This window comes from Balaenoptera musculus, chromosome 11 (assembly GCF_009873245.2).
Source record: "Balaenoptera musculus isolate JJ_BM4_2016_0621 chromosome 11, mBalMus1.pri.v3, whole genome shotgun sequence".
Taxonomy (NCBI): domain Eukaryota; kingdom Metazoa; phylum Chordata; class Mammalia; order Artiodactyla; family Balaenopteridae; genus Balaenoptera; species Balaenoptera musculus.
Window position 1 is genome coordinate 99,240,216 of NC_045795.1, and position 23,116 is coordinate 99,263,331.

The window sequence follows — 23,116 nt, forward strand, 5'->3', positions numbered from 1 at the left end:
TCATGGCGGGAGGCGGGGCGTTCTGCAGCAGCAGCTTTCAATCTGGCCCAAAGACACAGGCCGTTCTCCCCACCCCACCTGCATCATCTTGTGGAGAACACAAGTCCCTCCCTATAGAACAAAAAGCAAGAAACTTCTCTCCTTGTTTGTATCACTAAGAACTCCTGCTTTAATCACTTCTAGCTCCTTGAGCCAAGTCTTACCTGGGGAAAAAGAGGCCTCTCTTCCTTAACTTTCTTCACACAGTCGGCTACCAGCCTCTTCATTGCTTTGGGGCAGTTCTTGTACAGCTTACTAAGGTCTGGGGAGGCGTACCCTCGGCCCACCATAAAGATGATCTAAGGGAAAGAAAGTAGTTGAGGGAACAGGTGGATGAACAACCGTGAAAGCAGCACCTTCCACCCTGTGCTGCTCAGACGGGCAGAGCCCAGGGGCTTCCACAGTGAGCGGGTCGTTGAGCGCCAGTGACGCACCTGATCGCGGTTGCTGATGTGGGAGTAGGGCAGCTCCCCCGTCATGAGCTCGTACAGCACGATGCCGTATGAGTAGACGTCGGACTGGAAGCTGAACGGGTTATTGTCCTGCATTCGAATCACCTCTGGGGCCTACGGGGACAAAGTGCGTTTGTCACCATCTGGGCCCCACAGACATGCAGGAGCCAGGCTGTCCCTTGGGCTGGGTATGAAAGTCCTCACCTCAGCCCTGCTGTAGCTCTTTCCCAAAGGGCTCCCACTCTCAGGCTCAAAGGAGCTCAGGAATCCTGTCTCTGAGATCCAGCACTCCCCATCACCTAACTCCCCGAGGTGTGCTTCAGCACTTCCTCGTCGCCAGCTTCCTCCAGGAAACCCAAATTTGCCCAGGGGCTGCCAACACTAAAGGTGTTACCGAGGTGGTCGGGGAAATGTAGAGAAATACTTGAAGTTTGCACACACATCTCCCATCACCCCTTCTGGCCCTGTACCCTGCTAGAGGGGGCCTAGCCGCCTCACCATCCACAAGATGGAGCCGGTGGGTTGTTCAACCTGCTGAGAACCACTCCAGCGCGACTTCACTGTTGCCAAACCAAAATCTCCAATTTTCACCGTCAGGCCTTCATGGAGAAATATATCTCAATGCTTGTTAAGGACTCTGGTTTTAAAAGAATGGTCAAGCTACTTTTGAAAAACTTCCCAAAGTTCTTACTAGCACCATCTCTCGGCCTCCCATCTGCCCCAGCCTTCGCTGCACTGGATTTGCTAGTGCTTTAGAACGCGGCTCCTTCCAGGAGGTGCTCTGGGTACCAGATTCTCTGGCTCCAGCCACAACAAGCCAGTTTGCCCCCCCACTGCTGCTGCCTCCATTTACACACCTAGGAGCCGGGTGTCTGGCCTTGTGACATTCCCACATAACGTAGGTGCCTTACACCCCAAGACTCTGAGCATGGCCTGCTGACTGCTTACATCCATTTCTGCCTGCATCCTGCCCTCTAATGGCTAATGGAAACACCCTGAGTCCTGAATGCTGTCTGCCTGAAGGCATTTCTCACAGGATAGGTACCACTTGGTGACTTCGAAATCAAAACCAAACACCTCAGTTCTGAGTAAAGAAGCCAGGCGGTTTAAGGCCGACTTGTGTGATCTGCTGATGCCCAGTAATTCATACCCTTAAAATCGGTGGTGTCTGCCTTCATGGTATAATATGTTGGTCCCCCAAAACCCACCACTAAAAGGTATCCTATGTCTCAGACCCATGCCCAAAATAGGCCACATCCCATCATGCGACCCAACACAACTGCTGTGCCTCTCACTGGCCAAGAAGCAAAGTGCGGCTGTAATGCCATACTCCTTTCAAAGAGAAAGGCTGGGGGAGGGAGGCAGACGTAAAATTGTTACATTTCACACCCTACAGCATGAAAAACACCTTTATTCATTCCCCTTCCGTAAAAGCACATTAAGTCTTGGAAAGGGTTGATTCCAACAGTAATCTCTAAGGAAACCATTTCTGTGCATTCAAGAAAGACAATTTTAAGTAGTAATTTTTAAAATCTTGCAACTTTTGGCTTGAAGCTACTGTCTAACCAGATATACAGTCCACAAACTAGAAAATAGCATAAAAGACAAAAGGCCCATTCCCCCAAGTTAAATTTAATAATAAATAGCATTTAAAAATTAGGCCGGTTTCAAGCATAACCCAAACAGGTATCTCAACTTCTATGGAACTCTTTCCAGAGTCACTTTTGCTGAGGTAAACTTTAAAAGTGTCCTAAATTTAGAACTGAGCAGTCAGATGAAACCACCACCAAAGGATACTGTTGGATTTCATGTCTCTGTGGATGATGTTCTTTGCATGCAAATAGCTGTGAAGGGAAAATAAGTCTATTAAAACCAGTTTGAGAGATATTGGTAGAAAGCAGCTTCAAGATACATCTCAGAAGTAAACCACTTGACGGCCTGACTCCTAGTTGAGAAGTCACATTTGGGGATTGGCCCTGCACTGGTTCAGCCTGGTCCACGTCAGGAGTTACATCTGAAAGTGAGGCCACAGCGCAAACAGGGAAGGTCTTCTTTAAGCATCAGTTTTATTCAAAAAGTAATTCCAACAACCCAAATATCCATCAACTGATGAACAAATAAAACGCTGTATACAATGGGATATTCTTCAGCCACAGAAAGGAATGGAGTACTGACACACACTACAACATGGATGAATCTCTCAAAAACACGCCAAGTGAAGAAGCCAGACACAAAAGACTTCATCTAGTATCTTGAAAATCTTCTAAAATTAGACAGTGGTGATGGCTTACACCTCCGTGAATATACTAAAAAAACTGAATTGTACACTTTAAAGGGGTGAATTTTATAAGTGAATTTCATCTCTAAAAAATAACTAGTCATTTCTGAAAATGTATACAATGCAAATTCCATATGAATTTTAAAAGTACAACATGAGATTTTATAAACCACTTGTAAGCACAGCTTTAGTTAAGTTCCTAGTCGTCAGGGGGTATGAGGAGGTCCCCCTGTTCCACATTAGGGGTACTTCAAAGGAAAAGTTTGAGAAGCACTGCCCTGGCTTAGCCAAGACTGAAACGCATACGCACACCCCTTTCACAGAGAAATGTGTCAAGCACAAAGACCCAAAACGATAGTATTTAATGGAGGTGCTATGGATCACCTTAATTTAAGCATTCTCCAAAAGGAAAAAGTACACAGAACGTGACATCTGATCAAACCCTTACGTGGAATAAGCACACTTGATGCGCTACACCTCAGACACGATGCCCACCAGAAGGTGGCAACCCGCACTGTGCTGGGTGTCTGGCTGAATTTTGAGGGCAGTTGCTGTAACCTGAATCTGAGCCCTAAGGGGGTAGCCTCAGTTTGGGCAATAAACCTGAATTTCTCGTTCCTTTGGCCCAGCACACAGGTTCATTTCCAGCTGTGCAAAAATATCACAGAAGTCACTTAACAGGCTTGGCTTTTCCTAATCTTGGTTCTGATTTAGGGACAAGTTGATCCTTGGACCCCAGATTTTCTACTCGTCAGGCCATTCACTCACTCCATTCCCTGAGCCGTCTGCCGGGCAATGTCAATCAACTGGAACATCTGGAACTTGGTCTCCTGGACATGCAGGTGTTTATAGAGGCTGCTGCCCTCGCACCACTGGGTCACAATTGCCAGGTTGTCCTTCGTCATGTACCCCATGAAGAGCAGGATGTTCACGTGCCGGGTTTTGCTGGAGAGGGGAGGAGAGAAGAAAAGGCTCTGCACCTGCCGCTGCTGCAGGACAGGGAGATCTCGTCTGCTTTCCCACGGTCTCCGACCAGACCCTGCGTGCTGCTGACGCCACCCATGCTTACAGTCCAGGCGCTGGCAAAGCCAGCACAGCGGACTGCTGACGATCCAGCTGGCGCTGTGAGCTGACAAAGGGGCTGCCGTCACTGCCCTCAGTGCTGGCCTGGATCGAACAGAGGACGTTCTCTTCCATCAGCATGTATTCACCAATCTCCCCACAGGGGTCACAAGGACCCCTCATCTGTGGAATCCATCCTTATTCAGTTTATTCCTACAAGTCTCAACAGTGACTCAAAGACTTAAAAGCTGACGGTTTTGAAGTCCAAATTAAGGCATAAAGAGTTCTTGGAAATAAATGTGAAAATAGAACCCATCTCTCCCTACATCAAAACAAAACCCAGAGATAGAACCTGGGCTGTTGTATCAACGTAGTGAGCCCAGAGACCTGAGGCAGTGGAAGGGGGTATGCTCATCAAAGGGGGCTCTTCTAAAGGCTTAACAAGCGCATAAGCTGGAAGAAACCCTCCGCTCCTTTTCACTCATGAGGGAGTTGTTTCAACCACAGGACTCCACAGTGAACACTCACCACCGGTCCCAGCCATCAGCCCTCAGAGACAGGTCATGTCATGCAGCCTACCTCCTCTGCAGTGCTTGTACCAGCATCCACGCCCCGCCCCTGCCACACCAAGGGACAGGCCAGCTTTCTACTCACCGAAGGACAGCCACTTCATTCCTAAAGGCCTGGAACTGCTCTGGTGTGGGATCAACAACCTTTAGAATCTTTACTGCAACGTCTCCTGCAAATTAGTTTACAGTCAGTGCAGTTGAATGATCTTACTTTGTTATTTTTCATGTACACTAGTTCTGAGGAAGATATAATTAATCACTTATTCAAAAATCATATACCTACACAGACGGAACAAATACTATGCAAATTTCTGAATTATCAAGTAGCCTAAAAAATTAGATTATACTACTATCCTTAAAATACCGCCCCACAGGCCTTGAACCAGCTTGGTTTAAACTACTCCTGTCAAGCCTGGCATCCCCAGCGGTGAGGTCATGTGTGACAGGTCACAACCTGGGCCTGTGAGGATGACATCAGCAGGTGGATATGAATGGCCCAGCAAATACTGAGTCTTCGGGGCCAGGAGGATGGGGCCCGGAAGCAGGCCAGTTAGTAAGCAGTTGATGCTAACTAAACTCAGCAGCCACATTTCACAAGGGAGAAGCTCCCTTGTACAAATTCAAAGACATATATTGAAATTAAGCCTCTCGGCTTTCAATGCCATTAGAAAGTAATCCTAATGATTAATACTGGTTGCTTACTATACCCTGGCACTGTCTGTTCTCACAGGTATTACCTCCTTTAATCCTTGTAGCTGCTCTATGATGTTAATACTGTTGTCCTCATCTTACATGCAACAAACTGAAGTTTAGTTACTTGGCCAAAGTCATATAGCCAAAAGAAAAGTGCTGGAGCCAGGATCAGAACCCTAGTCTGATTCCAATAGCTGTACTTCTAACTAAAATACTGACTACTAACTGACTGTCAATCACTGTGAGTAAAACCAGCCTCTTCATATAACTTCAGAAACATCCAGAGATCAATTCTACTTTCTAGGTGCTACCGATTTAGAAGCCATTTTAGAAGTGTTATGTCATACTTATAATAGTTGTAATGATAATAAATTACCTGAAGCCCTATTAGGACCTCAGCTTTTCATGACAAGTAACTTTACTAAATACAATGATCAAACAAAGTAGGAGTTAAGTTCAGTGGCACTTGGAGGTGACTTAGTTCCTCCACAACTGAGCATGTGCCCTTGGCAGCACCCCCCTGCAGCCTGCTGGAGCACTCATTCCACTTTTGGGGAGCACCAAATGGTACAGAGATGGTTCTTATGATAGGTCCCTAACTGTTGCCCCGTGATCTCTGTTTGCATCATCTAAAGCTGAAATCCCCACTTAGCGGCAGCTTCCAAATTGGTTCTTATCCAGTTCACTGGTGCATGAACTTACTGAGGGCCCAGGGCTGCCTGGAAGGTGCTGCTGACTTTGGATGGCAGAGCTGCATGCTATATTCAGGGCTGCCTTATATCTAGGAAGATGGAGCTGGTAAACTATGCAGCCCCAACCTCAAGTTCCTTATGACTGAGTAGAGGGACAAGAGTCTTTTGCATAAGTGCCCATTCTGGAGCAGTCTGAGCCAAGACAGGATTGGGGCGGGGGATGACAGAGGAGGGGAGTAAGTATCTTGGCAAAGAGGATATAGAAAAGTTTTCTGAAGGAAATGGGATATAAGCCAAAGGAAGGGGCTGTTCTAGACTTGGTACACCAGGAACAAAGGTGAGGTAAGGGGGATGAGAGAAACGGCAAGTTGTGTTTGGGAAACTCTAACATAGCATGTGATCTGACACCTGCAGGACAGGAGGGAGGCCAGGGAGGAGGAACGCAGGTGCAACGCAGGCACGTGGGTGACAGTAGGGATAAAAAGGAGATGGAGGCAAGAAACCCTGTGAAGGTGAACTGACTCAATGTGGCAGTCAACTGAGAGGAAGGGCCAGGAGACGGCCAGGCAATAGATGGGGGTTTAAAGGGACAGGCTGGAGATAGGGATGCAGAAGAAAGACTTCGGGAGATGCTGGATGGTCCCTCAGAAGGGGTTGGTTTCTAGTTCATGAGCCTAGTTTTGCAAGCCCTTCCCTTTCTCACAGCTTTTCTCTGGGCATGCTCCAGTCGTCGCTGAACTCACCCTCAGCGTCACCCATTTTGGACCTGATCAGTAATGCAACCTCAGGCCTCAGATGATCCATCAGCAGCCAAAGCCTGTTCACAGTGACTCGCTCTGACCTGCTGTCAGCTGAACGTCTTCCACCTCTAGCCTCTACTTTCTGGACTCCTGAACAAGACTTACTCCTGTTAAAAGTTCATCTTTTCTTTCTTCTATCATCATAGACACTTCATATCCTCCCATCTTTCTAAAGCCAAATCCTATTATCCAAATCTGCATGACACCGCTGTGTAAGTCATCCACGATACCTGAGTCATGCAAGTCACTGATGGGAAGACTGAACAGGGTCAAACTAAAAACAGAGCCCACAGCACCGTAGGGATCCAGAGGCCAGGCAGCTCACGGTTAACAGTTATGGTAACAGATTATGCGCACTTTCTTACTGAAACCCAGAGACCATACTCTGCGTTACAGCACACCCTCATTTGTACGTGTACCCTCCAAGGACTGCCATACCAGCGATTCAGTCTGCTAGGAACAATGGGCAAACACCATAGGAAAACCAATTTCAACTCCTATACAGAATGGTTTTCCACTGGTAGGAAATGCCCAGAGCTAGAATGACTTTTCAGGTAACTCATGAGCTCCCTATCACTCTGGTTTTCAGGCCAAGGCTGGCCAAACCTCCTAAAGATCTTGCACAATCTGAGACCCCCATTTCACCCAAATGATATCCAAAGTCTTTACGGTACCCTATAACCCACACCCCAGACCTCACACCCCAGACCTCACTTCTATGAGCCTCTCCCTCGCTCATCCTACTAAAGCCATTCAGACCTCCTTGAGTTCCTCGGACAGGCCAGGTGAGTGGCCCATTTTGCATCTGCTGTTGCTGCTTCCCAAATGCCACTTCCTCAGCAGATTCCTCCCTAACCAGTCTACTAAAACCTATGAACCAGGCCTGCCGCTCTATACCTGCTTTCCTCCATTTTTCTCCTTAGCACTTAGGACACACTATCTAATTTGCTTTTCTTGGTTATTATCCCCACCAGAATATCAACTCCATAAGAGAAAGAATTTTTATCTGTTTTGCTCAGGGCTTCATTCCTAGCCCCTAGAAAAATGCTCGGTATTAGAAGAATGCTCAGGAAACACTGGCTGAAGAAATGAGTGAATTCTAAGATGCAACTGTCAGCAAGGCAAGTTATGAATTGAAAAGCTGTCTGTCTGAAGCTCTGGAGCTGGAAGTGGGCACAGCCTCTAGCAGGGAATACCGGGGACTTAGTTGCTCAGCAGTCCTCGGGGCCAAGCACATCATGACCAAGTCCACCTCTCCAGCATTCCGTGCAATAGGCATTCAGTAACACTGCTTAATAACTACATGAAGTACTCAAACCAGAACTTCTTACTTTCCCTTCATAGTAAAGTCAGAGGCAAATGTAGTACAAGCAAGTTAAGATACATGGCTATTGGTTATCATGTTTTTAATAAGATATTACGTTAATATTATTCATCTACCATTGAAGAAGAGCGAGCTACTATCACTGGTGAATTTCAAATGTTTTTACCTTTTTAAACACCAATTAATTTCCCTGCTTTAATCATCTGAGATTGTCTAAAACTTATTATACACACCCCTGCTTTCCAGAACAGAAACAGAATGAACACCATTCCTCCACTTCTTATTGACTCAGTCAAAATGACAAACCTCAGCCTTAGGCTGGGCTGGGGATCCCTATACATGGTTATACCAGGCTGCTGACTTCACACTGTGGCCCAAGAGTGTTCTCAGGTTGGGGGATCTGCTCTTGAGGGGGTTGCTGCCTTCTTCTCATGCTGTAAGTGACCTCACTGCTAACAGTCTGACAGCTTCAACTGCTATCTTCATCTCTTTTAATATGTTGTCTGTAATTAGCAGAGGCTGCCAAATCAGACCCCAAATTCATGCTCAAAAGGAGACTCTGCACTTGGGCCCAAAGGGTCTCTTCTGTACATAAAGTGCGCTTAGTTCACGGATCTGAGGCCTCCACTTTGGCTGCTTTAAGACCTTTTCTGTTCACAGCCGACGGGCAGAATCGGGGCGGCGGCAGGGCGGGGGGGGAATCACCAAAACAGCTGTAATTTTTAAGAAATTGAATAAAATATTCTATTATATATAGGAATCAGAAAAGCAAAGAGGAAAAAAAAAGGAAGCAAATATAGCACAAAATACTCAATCTAGAAATTACGCTTTCCTTGACCCTCTCATTTTCCTCTTCATTCACAGACCATGGCTTGCTTTCTGAGGGGCTAAAAGTCCACTGCTCCTCGCTCCTCCGACTTTTGACACTCTTAACTTAGAAAAAGTAGAATCTTAAAGCATTAGATGTTATCTACATTCTAACAGTTGTCTTTGTGGAAGTAACACTATAGCAAATACATCTCCTTACCATAATCTAAAAGTTCGAGATTGAGAGAAAACGCAAGCTCAAGGCAGTACTGTGGCAAATCTAATGCTCTGAAAAACTATGAACCCCCAAATAAAAGTGCTCAATCAGAGGAGGCTTAAATTTGGGCCCAACTTAAACTGCATGTATTGGCTTTTAGCTGAGGCTTCAAAACGGATAAAAATGATAAAATGCTCCTAATGGAAGCATTAAAAGCAGTGTTTTCTGCTCCACTTCCTGCAATTACTTACAGCCTTCTTGTCTCAGATACAAGCACTCAATCTCACAAAATTGTGTTTTTCTTTTCTAAGGGATCACCAAGACATTTATGACATCTATTTAGAAAATATTCTGCAACAGCATAATTTCTCAGTGACCCAGGAGGCAGGCCAGTAGTATATTAGACACAATTTTTGAAAGAAAAGGAGTCACCCTACGTGTATCTACAAATGTTCAGTCCTTTGCCAGTTCCTGCAAAGAACGAGAAATTTGTCAGATGATTAGTTATAAGTGGAAAACCCAGTGTTCCTCAGTTTTTAGCAACTTGAATTTTAATGCTCTAATGTATTTTACGCTCATAACTTTGTCCATTTATGTATAAAGATAAATATGGTGGCGTCCAAAGTAGAAACACAGGCATCTAGGCACTTTAGGTTTTGTGTGTGGTTTTGTTGTTGTTGTTTGCTTTATTAAAATCTGAATTTAGAAGAGATGTCTTTTGGGGAACATGTAGCATTTTCAAGAAAATACTCTATTTTCTGGCTGACATCCTAAAGCCAGAGGCATTAAAAACCTGACAGAAATGTTAAGTATGTTGACAAAATACAGAAGCTTTGGCCACAGACCTTAAATTAGAAAGCTTCTTCCAAGTGACAAAGTGTTTCCATTAAAATAAGAATGTCAACTCCCCACAGATTCAAGAATTAAGTCTGTGCATTCCTGTTTGATAGAGATTCCCACAACCAATCCCAGGGCAGAGCAAAGAAAATCTGTTTTAGGAGGCTCCTGGCTTTCCTGTGCCCAACTGTTTGACCATGGGTATGTTAGTTCCCCCTCTTGGGGACCTTGGTTTTCTGGCATGTAAAATCTCTAAGGTCCTTTCCAGTTTTAAGTTTCCAGAATCCATGCCCCTCCTAATAGCAACAGCCTCTTAAACACATTTAAGGAGCTTCAAAGCATGTTCCTCCCAGGCGCACACTGTATTTAATCAGTTTATAAGAGACTGTGACATTTCACTATGGTGCTCAACTCTTCACCAATTTCTCATTATCCTGAAAACTTTCATACCAATTATAGCATTGCTGAGTCTTAGAAAGAACAGTATGAAATGTCACTGAGATACCGTTAAGTTCAATCTTCACATGCAATCAAGTACCCTTGGAGAGTGCTGCTGTGAGCCTGCCTGGCCCTCTCTGGACTGAAACGTGACTTCACCCTGGTAGTAAAGGGAGGGGACCCAAACTTACCATGCCACTTGCCCTTATAAACAGTTCCAAAGGAGCCTGACCCAATCCGAGTGGAGAGCATCACTTCACTGGCTTCTATTTCCCAGTAATAGCTTGAATCTCTCTGTCCACGAGGCCTCTAAAACAAGCAGAGATCACTGATATACTCTGTGGACTTTTAACAAGGGTGTCAAAGAAAAGATCAACCCAACTCCATCCATTCCCGTATCTTTTAAAGATAGACATATTAACTATAATTCCAGTTTTTGTCTTTTGAGAAAATACCATTTTAGTTGTGCCCCGCCTTGCAACAAAGCAGCAAGTTTTCCAATGTAAGCATGCCAAAAATGGCATTGACATTTATAATGTATTCATTTAATTAGAGTCCCCCAACCCTAAAATTAAAGGCATTCTCATTTCTGACTAAGCTTTTCTTACTGAACCTTAACATGCAGGAGGTACTGTTGACCATACTCACAATTTTGTTTTTCTCCTGGGTGCTGGATCCCGGTGCCCGCTCTCTCTGTGCCGGCACAGGGGTTTTGGGCTGTGACCAGCCTGTTGGGCTCAGATTGTTGGGACTGCTGGACAAGGCTGAAGGTGAGGCTTAATAATAGACAAGACAAACAGAATTCACACATGGCTAAGCCAACAGAAGATGCACAGCATAAAGAGAAAAAGCCCATGACTATTTGCTAAATGACTTAGACAAGTACCTGATTCACTGTGACTTCGAATTGCATCCTGAAACAGAAAAGGAAAGCTGGTCAATTTCTGCACTAGAAAAGATGTTCTCTGGGGGAGGGAAAGGGAGAAGGATTTACAGGAGCAAAGTGGATTATAAAATCTCTAAAACACAAAAGGTCTAATTACATACTCTAACTTTTCTTTGATTAAATTCATCAAATGTCTGTGGCCAATATCTCCAAGATTGTTATCATCAAATATTAGGAGGACTGATGCTAATTTCTCATACACAATAAAGCAGCATTCTTTTTTCTCTGAAGAAAGCAATGCACACTGCAGACTGATACTCTTTAAAGGAAGGCTGGCAAAGTTACTATCAAGCTGAGCTCCTTCCAGTGGTTGGGGATCTTGCTCCACTGAAGCTCAAAAAAATAATAATAAAATGTTTTTAATGAGGGGTTCAGTGGCAAGTTCACTGTTACCCCTCTAGGAGTTGGATTTGCTATGGGTAAGCACCACGACTACATATTTTATCCAAACCTAATATCATAGAAAGCTGGAAGGACCATAAATCCCCTAATCTAAAACCTACATTTTACATATAAGAAAACACATGTGAACAGATAAAGGAACATGGCGAGTGTCACACAACCAGTAGGTGGCAGAAAAAGAAGTAAAAATCACCACCCACGGATCTCAGCCATGAGCTCATTCATCACAAAATGCTCCTCAGATCTTATGGGTAAGCTCTGAAACTAGTTACATTCTACTCAGGTAAGAGGTCAAAGGCTACCTTTAGAATTTATTAAACTGTTTAGTTGGAACAGTTTAAATCACAGGGCGCTCCATGAGACCTAAATCCTCATTTTTATAAATCCTCACTTGGAATATATAAATAACAATAATAGAAAAATACTTGGTCCCCATATCCTCAAAAAGGATTATTTCTCTTGGAAGTCTTACTCTGTTTTCTTTGTGTAACCACAGTAAAGACAGGATCCTTTTTTTCACACAACTGTTACCAGAATGCTCACACGCTATGACATCTTTACAAGAGATAAGAAGAATCACAGGCCAAGCTGCCCCTCCCCCACTTTCGCAGCCCCACCCAAACATCTTCAGAATTTGCCAATAAAGCCTGGTTCTGGGGTTCTCAAACCTGGCCAGTCTTCAGAATCACCAGGAGAGGTGTTTAAGAATACAGATTCCCAAGCCCCTCCACACCACTAGGACTGATTTAAGTATGTCTGGGAGGGAAGGCGGGAAACCTAGGAACCTGCATGCTTTTAAGTATGACAGGATGACTGCCAGGTAGACAAAACTTTCTCCAAAAATAACTTGAATTTCAGTAGAATATTTAGCAGCTGTAGCTTTATTATTCAACTAATCTATTCTTTGTTTTTAGTCAAAGCGTGGCACAATGTATTTTTACTGACCAGAATTACATTCCCATGCACTAGGATTTTTTCTTAATGTCGTCATAATTTTCTTCCCCGTATCCACTTACATACCTCATACTTAATTCTGTGCTAGTTTCTACAGCTGGACTGATTTATCATCATCTCAAAATCTAAACATTAGTTAAAGAGAACTAAGATGGTTTAAACAAAGCAAGAAAGTGTACTTTTAAAATGCTGAATCATATGTAATTTTTACAAAACAGGAATCAAAATTTGGTCTGCTTCTAAAGTACAGAGAGGATTAAGCACCACAAATGTGCTAGTTATTCTATAATAAAACTTCAAGAATTTTCACTTTTCATGTTCCCTCTAAGTATTAGAGTGTTTATACAGGACTAAATCATATATCAGAAGAAAAGTAACTGGTATATTACTGTATTATTATCAGGGCTAGTGACAATACAATAGAAACAATAAAACTCATAGCGTGCATATACATGACCCCCTCACAATAATCTTGTGATAACCAAAGTGCCCCCAAATGACCAGTTTAGGCCCCACATTCGAAAGCCAACTCTTTTGTTGAGTCCCTCCCACGTCTCACTGGTAGGACAAGTATGTCGAAAATGATGTGAGGTCTGAGTGAGGTAAGTAAGCTGTGCGTGAGGTAGTGGGTGGCCCTGAGGTTTTTCAAGGAACAATTCATGATGTAGATAGAGCACAGCTGTCTTTGATAAAAGCTTATCAAAGGATTTTCAGGGCATACCAACCAAACTGACACATTTTGTTTCTAAACAAAATAGAATAGTGATGCTGTTGAGTAACAACTAAACAAATCTAGCATTCGTCTTTAGTTGAAAATGATTAAAAAAAAATTTTTTTAATACCCTTGGCCTCAAAATCTCACTTGAGAAACTGATTTCACCTATCACCAATACTACATACAGTTATTTTTTTACTCCCAAATATGCTATTGCCAAAAAAGAAAACATGAGACCAAGTCTGACAAGAAACATAAAATTTAGTGATTGTTTCATTTTTGATAGGCTACTGACAGTCTTAGCAATCCTGCTACTTTACAAGAAAGCAAAGGCATGAAGAAGAATACCTACTCTTCCCCTCAAACAAAATCGTCTGGACCACGCCCTGGGAGAAGCATTCAGGCTGTTATTCTAGTCCAAAGCAATGAGAAATAAGAAGAATAAAGAACAAAGGAAGTATTTTAAGTGTATTCAGTTGTTAATAAAGATGAACTAGAAAGCAAACCAAACAGAACATACAATAAAGCCAAGAAAAGAAAAAGCAGTTTGAAAACACTAGCTTTGCGCATTTATAGCTCTCTAAATACCTGCTTATTAAAATCCTGTGACTCCACCCTTTTATTTCTAAATAAAATCACTTAAAGTCTTTCAGAGAGTTTGTAGTCCTCTATCACTATTATTTTCTTTCCCACATGAAAAAGAAACTACTCTTTATGTATCTTATTCACTAGCCCACTGAAATCCTATTCAAATCTAACATGGAAAGAATCAGTTCAAATGTTAACATTTCTTCAGGAAATTTCAGTTCTCCACTTGAATGATATACCAACCAGATTAATTAAGCTAGTCTCAAGATGTAGTGAATAAGAAATCAAAAAGTCCAGAGACCTGACAAAGTGCTGCAACATTCCTTATCAGGTTTGAAACCCAAAACTCTCTGACACAACCGTCAACCCCAGACGAATAACTGACACTCTTCACCACCCGCAAAGGACCCTATTACCTCAATCATCCTGCTGTCCACGGGCAAGGTGGTGCTGACCATGTGGACATTAGGTGTGGACGTCGACCTCTGCCTCTGGGAGAGGGAACCTTCAGAGGAGGGGCTGGAGGTGTTGAATGTGAAAGCGTGGGGTGTGGAGTATCTGTGCTGGGAACTAGGTGAGAAGGAGAAAGAAAATTCCATGGTTGACACTCAGGCCTCTGTATTGGTAAAGTCTTTCAACTACCTATTTCATTAAGATACTTGGGGGCAAACCCTACTTATACTACAAACTTTGACAAAAATGTTCCTTTCTTTCAATATGCACCATTTAAAATGTTTCTTGTTTAGATGCCTTTGCATGCAAATTTTTAAAAAGTAAATAATATATGTGCTCTGAAGTCATGTGAAAAGAAATGATACGTTATAAGTTTTCTTCTATTTAATAAATCACCTCTACAGGATACTCCGAATTTTTAGACCATCTCTGGGAAAGAACAGATTAGCATTTGTCAACCAATACTACCCCCTACAAAAGCTAGTTGGAACTTGCCCAGGTTAATTTAGAGACTAAATTAGAAAACTTTAAGGAAGATTTTTTAATAGACGGTTAGATCTGCCAAGCATAGCTGCAAACAGGCCAGCATTTTATCCACTGTGCATTCTCTCCCCCCATAAACAGCTCACAAAATCAATTAATGTGAATTCAGTTTTTAGGTTTCAATACCTAACTGAAATTTATCACTGGCTTCTTTTACCCAACGCCACTCTCCCACCAACCAATCTGGGAACACGCATTAAGTTTAACATTCTCATTATTTGCTCCAAAGATTACTCGGAGTTTTGTTTAGATTCAAGTAGCACCATGTGTAGATTCAAGAGATAAAAGACTTTTTTTCTAAGAGAAATTGCTCTATTGCAATTGCCTTTCCAGGCAATTCAACATTAATGCCTTCAGAGGCCTGGTTTCTTCTACCTAAATCTTCAGAAGCAAGTACAGTTTTTCGGTCAGGTTTGCTTTTCAAATTATCAAGAAAAATAAAAATCATATACAAATATATACAGATATCACTTCAGTACAAATTCCTTGTTCTGAGATATACGGCCTTTAACAATTTCCATGACAGTCTTACAAAGGCCAGTAAATATTATATGATTATATATAAATTAAAGTCAGATATTTTGGACAAAGATGTAGATTTATTTTAGGTTCCAAATTCACGTGTAACAAACAGTAAGGCATGTGGACTCAACAAAACTCTGATTTTAAAGCCAGAAAACAGAGTAAAGACAAATTATGTGCAAACTCACAGGCACATTAAAACAGATATTTATATTAAAAATCTAATTAGATTCTTTTCAAGATAGCAGTTTATTCAGTATTGGGTTGGCCAAAAAGTTCGTTCAGATTTTGCCATAAGATGTTATGGGAAAACCCGAACGAACTTTTTGGCCAATCCAATACCATGGTTTCAGCAATGCAAGGCCATAATAAGCATTTCAAAGTTGAGGGTTTTATTTTTACCGAATCAGTGTATATCGTTTTGGGACGCTTTCCCTGAGGCTCACTGCATACTGAGGAAGGCAAAATCTCAAACTCTTTAAAATGTAATGAGATACAAGGGACATGCTAGGATAATAGAATAAATTGTAGTCAGAGTCACTTTCCAGAATTTAAGAACTAGAGGACCACAGAGAAAAAGTTCTACGTTTTGCTCTAACGCCAATGCTGAGTTCCACAGAAGCAGCAAAGGGTTTACACAGAGAGAGGAGGGAACGCAAGGGAACTCTTAATACAACTTTCCAAAAGAAAAGCAGTAGGTAAAAAAAAAATACCTAACAGGCATCCGGGAAACAGACTCTCGCATCCGACGCATTGTCAAAAAAGGCAGTACTGGGACCCCACTATCACCAACAGTGGAATTTGGGAACAGCCTAAATGAAATCAGAAGAAGACTGGTTTATAGACTTGCAGTAGTAATTTCACAGTCAGCCTGCCTGGCCTTGCAAACTCACAGCTACTCAAACTCAACTTTTCCTAGTCACATTTTCCTGGACCATTTCCGGCTACCCAGGGTAAGGGGCTACCCAAGTGACTGGGTTTGAATGACTACAGAATGTGAACAATCTTGACCGGCCAATGAGCACAGAGTCTCTAGTGTGCATTTCTAGGAAATACTGGCCCAATGTCCAGCCATATCAAAATAATGTGTTTTTTTAAGCTAGAGTAGGGCATTTTATAACCTAAATCACGTAGAGCTTTTCAGAAACATTCTGTCTTGGAAACGCACAAATGAAAAGACAGAAATATGAAGGATAGATCACCTTCAGCACCAAAAGTCATAAATAAGAGGAAAAGTGATATTAACATTAACTGGGCATCTTCCCTCCATGAGATGAGCACTTGGTGCCCGATAAGTTCACATGTTATCTCAGTTAAGCCTCAAAAGAACACTGCAACCATGGTAATACCCCCGTTTTTCAGATGAGTGAGCTAAGGCTCAGAGGGGATTACAGATAGTTAATGACAACACAGATTTTGACCAATGTCTGCTGGACTCCAAAGTCTGTGCTGTTTATGCTACCCAAGCTCTCTTTGCAAAAGCAACATGTGACTACCACGAAAGCAAAAAAGATGTTCCCATGGTAGTTTAATGATAACACTCCCTTAGTTTTTCTAGTACCTTCAAAAAAGGATAAAAGTTCATCTTTGACTTTTCATATCCCTGTTAATAGTTTTTAAGAGGTTCTCTGGAATATGTAACTTTTAATTTAAACCTTACTAAAGAAACCAGTTTGTGTATATGCAATATATTTTAGTAACTGGTTTGTCTCCTGAGGGATACATGTGTTTTGTTTTTTTTTAAATGATCATTCTATGTTTATTTATTTATTTTATTTATGGCTGTGTTGGGTCTTCGTTTCTGTGCGAAGGCTTTCTCTAGTTGCGGCAAGCGGGGGCCACTCTTCACCGCAGTGAGCGGGCCTCTCACCATCGCGGCCTCTCCTGTTGCGGAGCACAGGCTCCAGAGGCGCAGGCTCAGCAATTGTGGCTCACGGGCCCAGTCGCTCCGCGGCACGTGGGATCTTCCCAGACCAGGGCTCGAACCCGTGTCCCCTGCATTGGCAGGGCAGATTCTCAACCACTGCGCCACCAGGGAAGCCCAATACATGTGTTTTTTAAGGTTTACTGTAATATCATTTTAAGACTAATGTTTTCCCTAGTTTGAGGTGAAGAAAACAGCACCAGCCACACTTTCTGCTCCTTCTCGATGTCAGAGGTCTGTTCAGTGTTATTTAAAAGTAGACAGAGTAGTGTCTACTAGCAACCTAGTAAAAAAAAAAATCTGGGGGGGTTTTCATATCCCTCTGCTCTTTGCCTTACTGAAGCACAGTATATCAATCTCTATTTGACAGGTAATACTCCTACCAGCTCGTTTTAGAGTGTTATATACCACATTAAAACTTGCTAGTTTCAGAACTGTCATGTTTCTAAAGTAGATCGTTTCCAGATGATGATAATTCATTTAATAAGTCTAAAACCCAGACTTGTCAGTCGTATATACAGTATGCATCCTCAAAAGAGGTTTATATCTCCCTGCCCCCTTATATTCTTTGAAAAAAGAACAATGCCTCACAAGAGTTGTCTGATATTACTCCAGTCCACACACATAGTAGGTACTTTGGTGCTACAATGCTCGTGAAACTTGTAGCCACAAGTCTGACATCTAAACCCATTTAGCAGGAACTTCTGACAGATGTCACAGAAGGCAAGCTTCAGGAAGGTCTTCCGAGCCTGGAACAAGAACACAGGTGTAAATTATACTGAATAAAAAACAAAATAATTTCCTTCTTGACCCCCAAGAGGTTTTATCAGAATGAAGAATCATACTTCCAACATTTGTAAAATTCATACACAGAAATTGAAGTACATCTGTGATCTAATGACACCTAAATTGCTTCACTGTAAACAATGGCACAGCTTTAAACAATCCAACAACATATATACTTATTATCTCTGAGAAATTCCTATTGTGCCAGCCAAAGCACCCAACATACACAAAGAGAGAAGAGATCTGCAACTTACAAAGTTGTGTGTTGTGAGCGGAACATGATCCAAGAAATCTACTTGAAGTTCCTCTCCAATCAATGAGGCAGCATCAGTATTCCAATCTAAACGTGCTTTTTTACTAAAGAGGATTTTAAAAAACATAATATGAAAGGGAAATATTTAAATTAGGTGAAAGAGTTGAATACCAGTAATAACAACAGCTACCATTTAGTTCATGCTACATAAACATAAAACTTAAATCCCATACAACACTGACATTTAATTCATACAACAAACCTATAGGGACTTCCCTGGTAGCGCAGTGGATAAGACTCCGTGCTCCCAATGCAGGGGGCCCGGGTTTGATCCCTGGTCAGGGAACCAGATCCCACACGCATGCTGCAACTAAGAGTTCGCATGCCACAACTAAGGACCCAGTACAACCAAATAAAATAAATATGGGGGGAAAAAAAAAAAAAAACCTATGAAGTGGGCATTATTATCCTCATCTTAAAAATGAGAGAAATGGGGCTCTAAGAAGGTAACTTGCTCAAGGCCACACACAGAGTGTCAGGGCCTATTTGGAATCGAGGTCAGTCAGACTCCAAAGCTTGTACTCTTAGAATAAAGTTTTTTTTAAACAATGAAATAAAACAATCTCATGATAAAGGAAATATGCAATAAATTGGACTTTATAACATTAAAATCCTATAAAAATCCTAAAATCCTATAAAATGGGTTATAAATATTGCTACAGTAGCAAAATTTAATCTTCACTAGCCTACTTCAATCTAGAAAATACATAAATAGAAAGGAATCACAAATAAAATGCACTTTTCTATGAAGAATGGGCTTAAATCTGTAGAACTGTCTGCAGAGTCTATACATATAAATTGATGAAAGACTTAACTGTCTTAAAATTTACTCTGAAACCACTCTTTCTGTGCCTAAACAAGACAGAAAAATAGGTACATTTAAGTAAAAATTAATGCCCAGTTCCTTTCTCATGCCTATCTAGTTTATCTGGCCCATCTCCTGACGGAAGAATATTCTCAGGTAGGGAGAGAACACCACATATACAGCACCATTCTAACCTCTCCCTTCACCTACGAGAAGCCTATTAGAGCCATCTTTCTGATTATAGAGCAGGAAATAATCCATCCCTTAATATAATTCCCTATACAAGGTCTGGGAAACCCAACATTACTCCAAAGTCCTGTTTTGCCCTAATGAAGAGGGAGAGGGTCAGTCCTGTTTCCTGATCAGTCTTGAGGTGCCATCCATCCAAAAGAGAACCTACGGTAGCTCCAAATAAATGCAGCCGTGGACAAGAGTGGATCAAGCCCCTCACTGTCTCAGAGTCTCTCTAGTCTTTAGGGAGCACTATGCTCTGGCTTGGGGACCAACCTGGGACTGTACCCACATAAAACTGGCATCTGCTTCAAAGATTTGCACTTCAGCAAAAAGCCCCCTAAGCTGAGAGGAATAACATAAACAGATGAATTTATGCTCACCCTTTTTGTTGCAGCAAAAATAGAAATGAAACTTTTCTGATAAATAAGGAAAATAAACAATGAACAGGCTGGGGAAACAGCATAAACAGGTCTGAAAGAGTTAAGCAATCTTGGTTATTCTTTAGCTGTTACTACTAACAAATACTTGTAGCTAGACTTGTCCTTCACAAAGCTAAACAAAGCTAATTACTCTCTGATTCCATATGAATTGTTCCCTGCACCTGGCATTTATTCTGGCTGCATTCTCTTGTAACAAATCACCCCTTGTAGCTGTTTACATTTCATAAAGAAGGTCACCCCGCTGATAACCCAGAGATAAATGGACCCAATTACCAGGCTGCCTGATGCCAACAGTGACTGTTTTAAAATACTGCAAGAAGAATACAAGACCTTCACCACTTTCATCCTTATCACTTACCCTGGACTGCCAGTTCCACCTGTAAGACCCCCTGTAATTCCCCAGGACAGGGGGACACAGTTCTTGAGGCGCTAGCCTGCTGTGTCTTCCCTTTGCCTGGCAAAGAAAATAAAAAGCCTCTCTATTTCTTATCTTCCAAATCTCTGTCTCCCTATTTTTATTCGGCATCAGTGAACAGGGAGCCAAGATTTGGCAACATTTTGAGTACTCATTCCCTAGGCTACTCTCTCAAACTGGGGAGCCCCTTGAAATATAGAAGATGTAAGATAAAGATCAATAACAGAACTAGCACTTTCCAAGAAGGTAAAATTAAGGTTATTATCCCAGATTTGGGGGGAAACAATAACAGGTAACAGATAGTCACAGATGGCTCTGATGCTATGGGGTATTACTCCTAGACTTTTGAGGCAATGCATCTATCTTGCTACCACCATTAGGAATAGGATGAACTACACTGATCCTCCTTGAAGCAGAAATTCTCCTGCATCTTTTAGCCCTGTGTCTGTCAAACTGCTGGGATTCAGTAAATATTAACTGAATAAAAAGGAGTGAATTATAAAAGTTAATCTCTTAAAGACAGTATTCTTTAACTATAAATAATAATGAAACACTTTCTGAGTACCCACTCTGTTAACTGCATTATAGCAAACACAAAAATCTTGCTCTCAAGAAACATACCATCTGACATTACTGTTTCCTTCTATGGAAACACTATCCAACAACTAACATGTATTTTATCTTCCAATGCAATGTTCAAGCAAAATTTTCAAGTTCTTGGTATCTTATTTTTCTGAATTGTCTCTTTATACACAAGGGTATTCAAAAATATTCACTATTCTATAGGAAGTTAATACAATTTTTTTTTAAATGGGAACAGTTATGATTTGAAGCTAGGAAATCCTTACTAGTATGAAGGAAGAGCTGGCTAACTTTTGAGTTCTTACCCCTTGTGTTCGTGGAGAAGTCTGAAAACTGCACAGCACTCTGGTTGCAGGCCCCTCACCTTGAGAGCTTTCATAAGGCAGTCATGCAAGCTCATTCCATTCCGCACGTTGACCTACAAACAAAGGACCACCTTTAGAACCAACACAGGCTGCACAAGCACATCCCTTGGAAAGGTGAATACAGAAATCAATCCACCAGTCTGTAAGGGTATATGTAGAAGATTTTATGACAGCATTGCTTGTACAGTTGACCCTTGAACAACACGGCTCTCAACTGCACAGGTCCACTTATACGTGGATTTTTTTCAATAGGAAACACTACAGTACTACATGATTTGTGGTTTGTTGAATCCGAGGATATGGGACAGCAGATATAGAGCACATATACCAAGGGCTGACTGTAAGTTATACTCGGATTTTCAAGTGCACACGGGGTTGGCGCCCGTAACCCCCTGAGTTGTTCAAGGGTCAACAATAATGGCAAACACACACACAGAGGAAGCACCCAGAATGTCCAGCAATAGGTAAGTGCTTGAATAAAGTACAGAACACCTGTATGTGTCACACGGTGCTGCTAATATATTACTTATAATGACTCGTCAGAGGGTGTTCATATTAACTGGGGGAAAATATTTTTCAGAATAATACAAAGAGTAAGATTATTTAAAGGGTGGGGAACCTATATATGTTTATATATGTTGTATGAGTGTGAAAAGATAGACACTCAGCTGTTACCCCTATGAGAAAGTGGTTGGGAGAGAGAAATGATCAACTTTCCCTTTCTACATCTCTATTTTGTTTGACTCAATGAAATGTTCAGGCAAGCATAAATATCCACCAGAAAGGAAAATAAGCCAACCCAATCTATAAACAAACATGAGTTCTTCTGATCAAAACTTTGTATTTCAACCTATTTTCAACAAAATGCTTGATCTTCCTAACAAAAATTCCATCTCACATGCACTTCACACTAGGGAGGGCAAGCAGGAAGTGGAGGAAATAAAGCCTCTGCCCTGCTGTCAGGACAAACATCACTGCTAGTTTAAATAAATGTGCACACCCATTCCAGACAGCCTGAACAGTATACGCCCCTTCACATCCCCCTGTACCCAATCTTCAAAAACTGAGCAGGCACTCAGAAGCCTAACAGAGGGACTTTCCTGGTGGTCCAGTGGAAAAGAATCCGCCTTCCAATGCAGGGGACACAGGTTTGATCCACGGTCAGGGAACTAAGATCCCACATGCCGCGGGGCAACTAAGCCCGCGCGCTGCAACTACTGAGCTCACGCGCCTCAACTAGAGAGCCTGAGTGCTGCAAACTACAGAGCCCACGGGCTCTGGAAGCCACGTGCCCTGGAGCCTGTGCGCCACAACTAGAGAAGAGAAAACCCTGCACCCCACAACTAGAGAGAAGCCTGCGTGCTGTAACAAAGAGCCTGCACACTGCAATGAAAGATCTTGCATGCCTTAGGACTTCCCTGGTGGCGCAGTGGTTAAGAATCCATGTGCCAATCAATGCAGGGGACGCAGGTTCAATCCCTGGTCCAGGAAGATCCCACATGCCGCAGAGCAACTAAGCCCACGAGCCACAACTACTGAGCCCGCGTACCTAGAGCCCGTGCTCCACAAGAGAAGCCACCGTAACGAGAAGCCCGCACACTGCAACGAAGAGTAGCCCCTGCTCGCCACAACTAGAGAAAGCCCGCATGCAGCAACAAAGACCCAATGCAGCCACAAATAATTAATTAAAAAATTAAAAATAAAAAAAATTAAAAGATCCTGCATGCCTCAATGAAGATCCCACATGCCACAACTAAGACCCAACGCAGCCAAAAATAAATTAAATAAATAAATAAATCTTAAAATTTTTTTAAAAAGCCTAACATAAACTGTGAGTGCCAGGGTGCTAATAATGGCAGCTATATAAAAATTTCACCTAAGCCCTTAAGCATTTCAATAAAAGCCCTATACATTTTGTTTT

At 42.1% G+C, this 23,116-nt stretch overlaps 1 protein-coding gene across 2 annotated transcripts in view; it reads right to left on the minus strand.

The window, feature by feature from the left end:
- Positions 1-23,116, minus strand: part of RAF1 (Raf-1 proto-oncogene, serine/threonine kinase) — a 73,087-nt gene that overhangs the window by 1,061 nt on the left and 48,910 nt on the right. The window contains exons 3-17 of one of the 2 annotated variants that reach the window (XM_036869949.1): positions 21,136-21,248; positions 18,296-18,398; positions 17,847-18,004; positions 16,045-16,143; positions 14,230-14,383; positions 13,578-13,637; positions 11,095-11,122; positions 10,857-10,984; positions 10,400-10,517; positions 4,486-4,570; positions 3,538-3,714; positions 2,289-2,335; positions 990-1,108; positions 474-605; positions 204-338 (exon numbers count right to left, since the gene is read on the minus strand). In XM_036869949.1, the coding sequence (XP_036725844.1) occupies positions 204-338; positions 474-605; positions 990-1,108; positions 2,289-2,335; positions 3,538-3,714; positions 4,486-4,570; positions 10,400-10,517; positions 10,857-10,984; positions 11,095-11,122; positions 13,578-13,637; positions 14,230-14,383; positions 16,045-16,143; positions 17,847-18,004; positions 18,296-18,398; positions 21,136-21,248 (1,656 nt within the window). The remainder of the gene's footprint in view (positions 1-203; positions 339-473; positions 606-989; positions 1,109-2,288; positions 2,336-3,537; positions 3,715-4,485; positions 4,571-10,399; positions 10,518-10,856; positions 10,985-11,094; positions 11,123-13,577; positions 13,638-14,229; positions 14,384-16,044; positions 16,144-17,846; positions 18,005-18,295; positions 18,399-21,135; positions 21,249-23,116) is intronic. The other variant, XM_036869950.1, reaches the window with a different exon arrangement.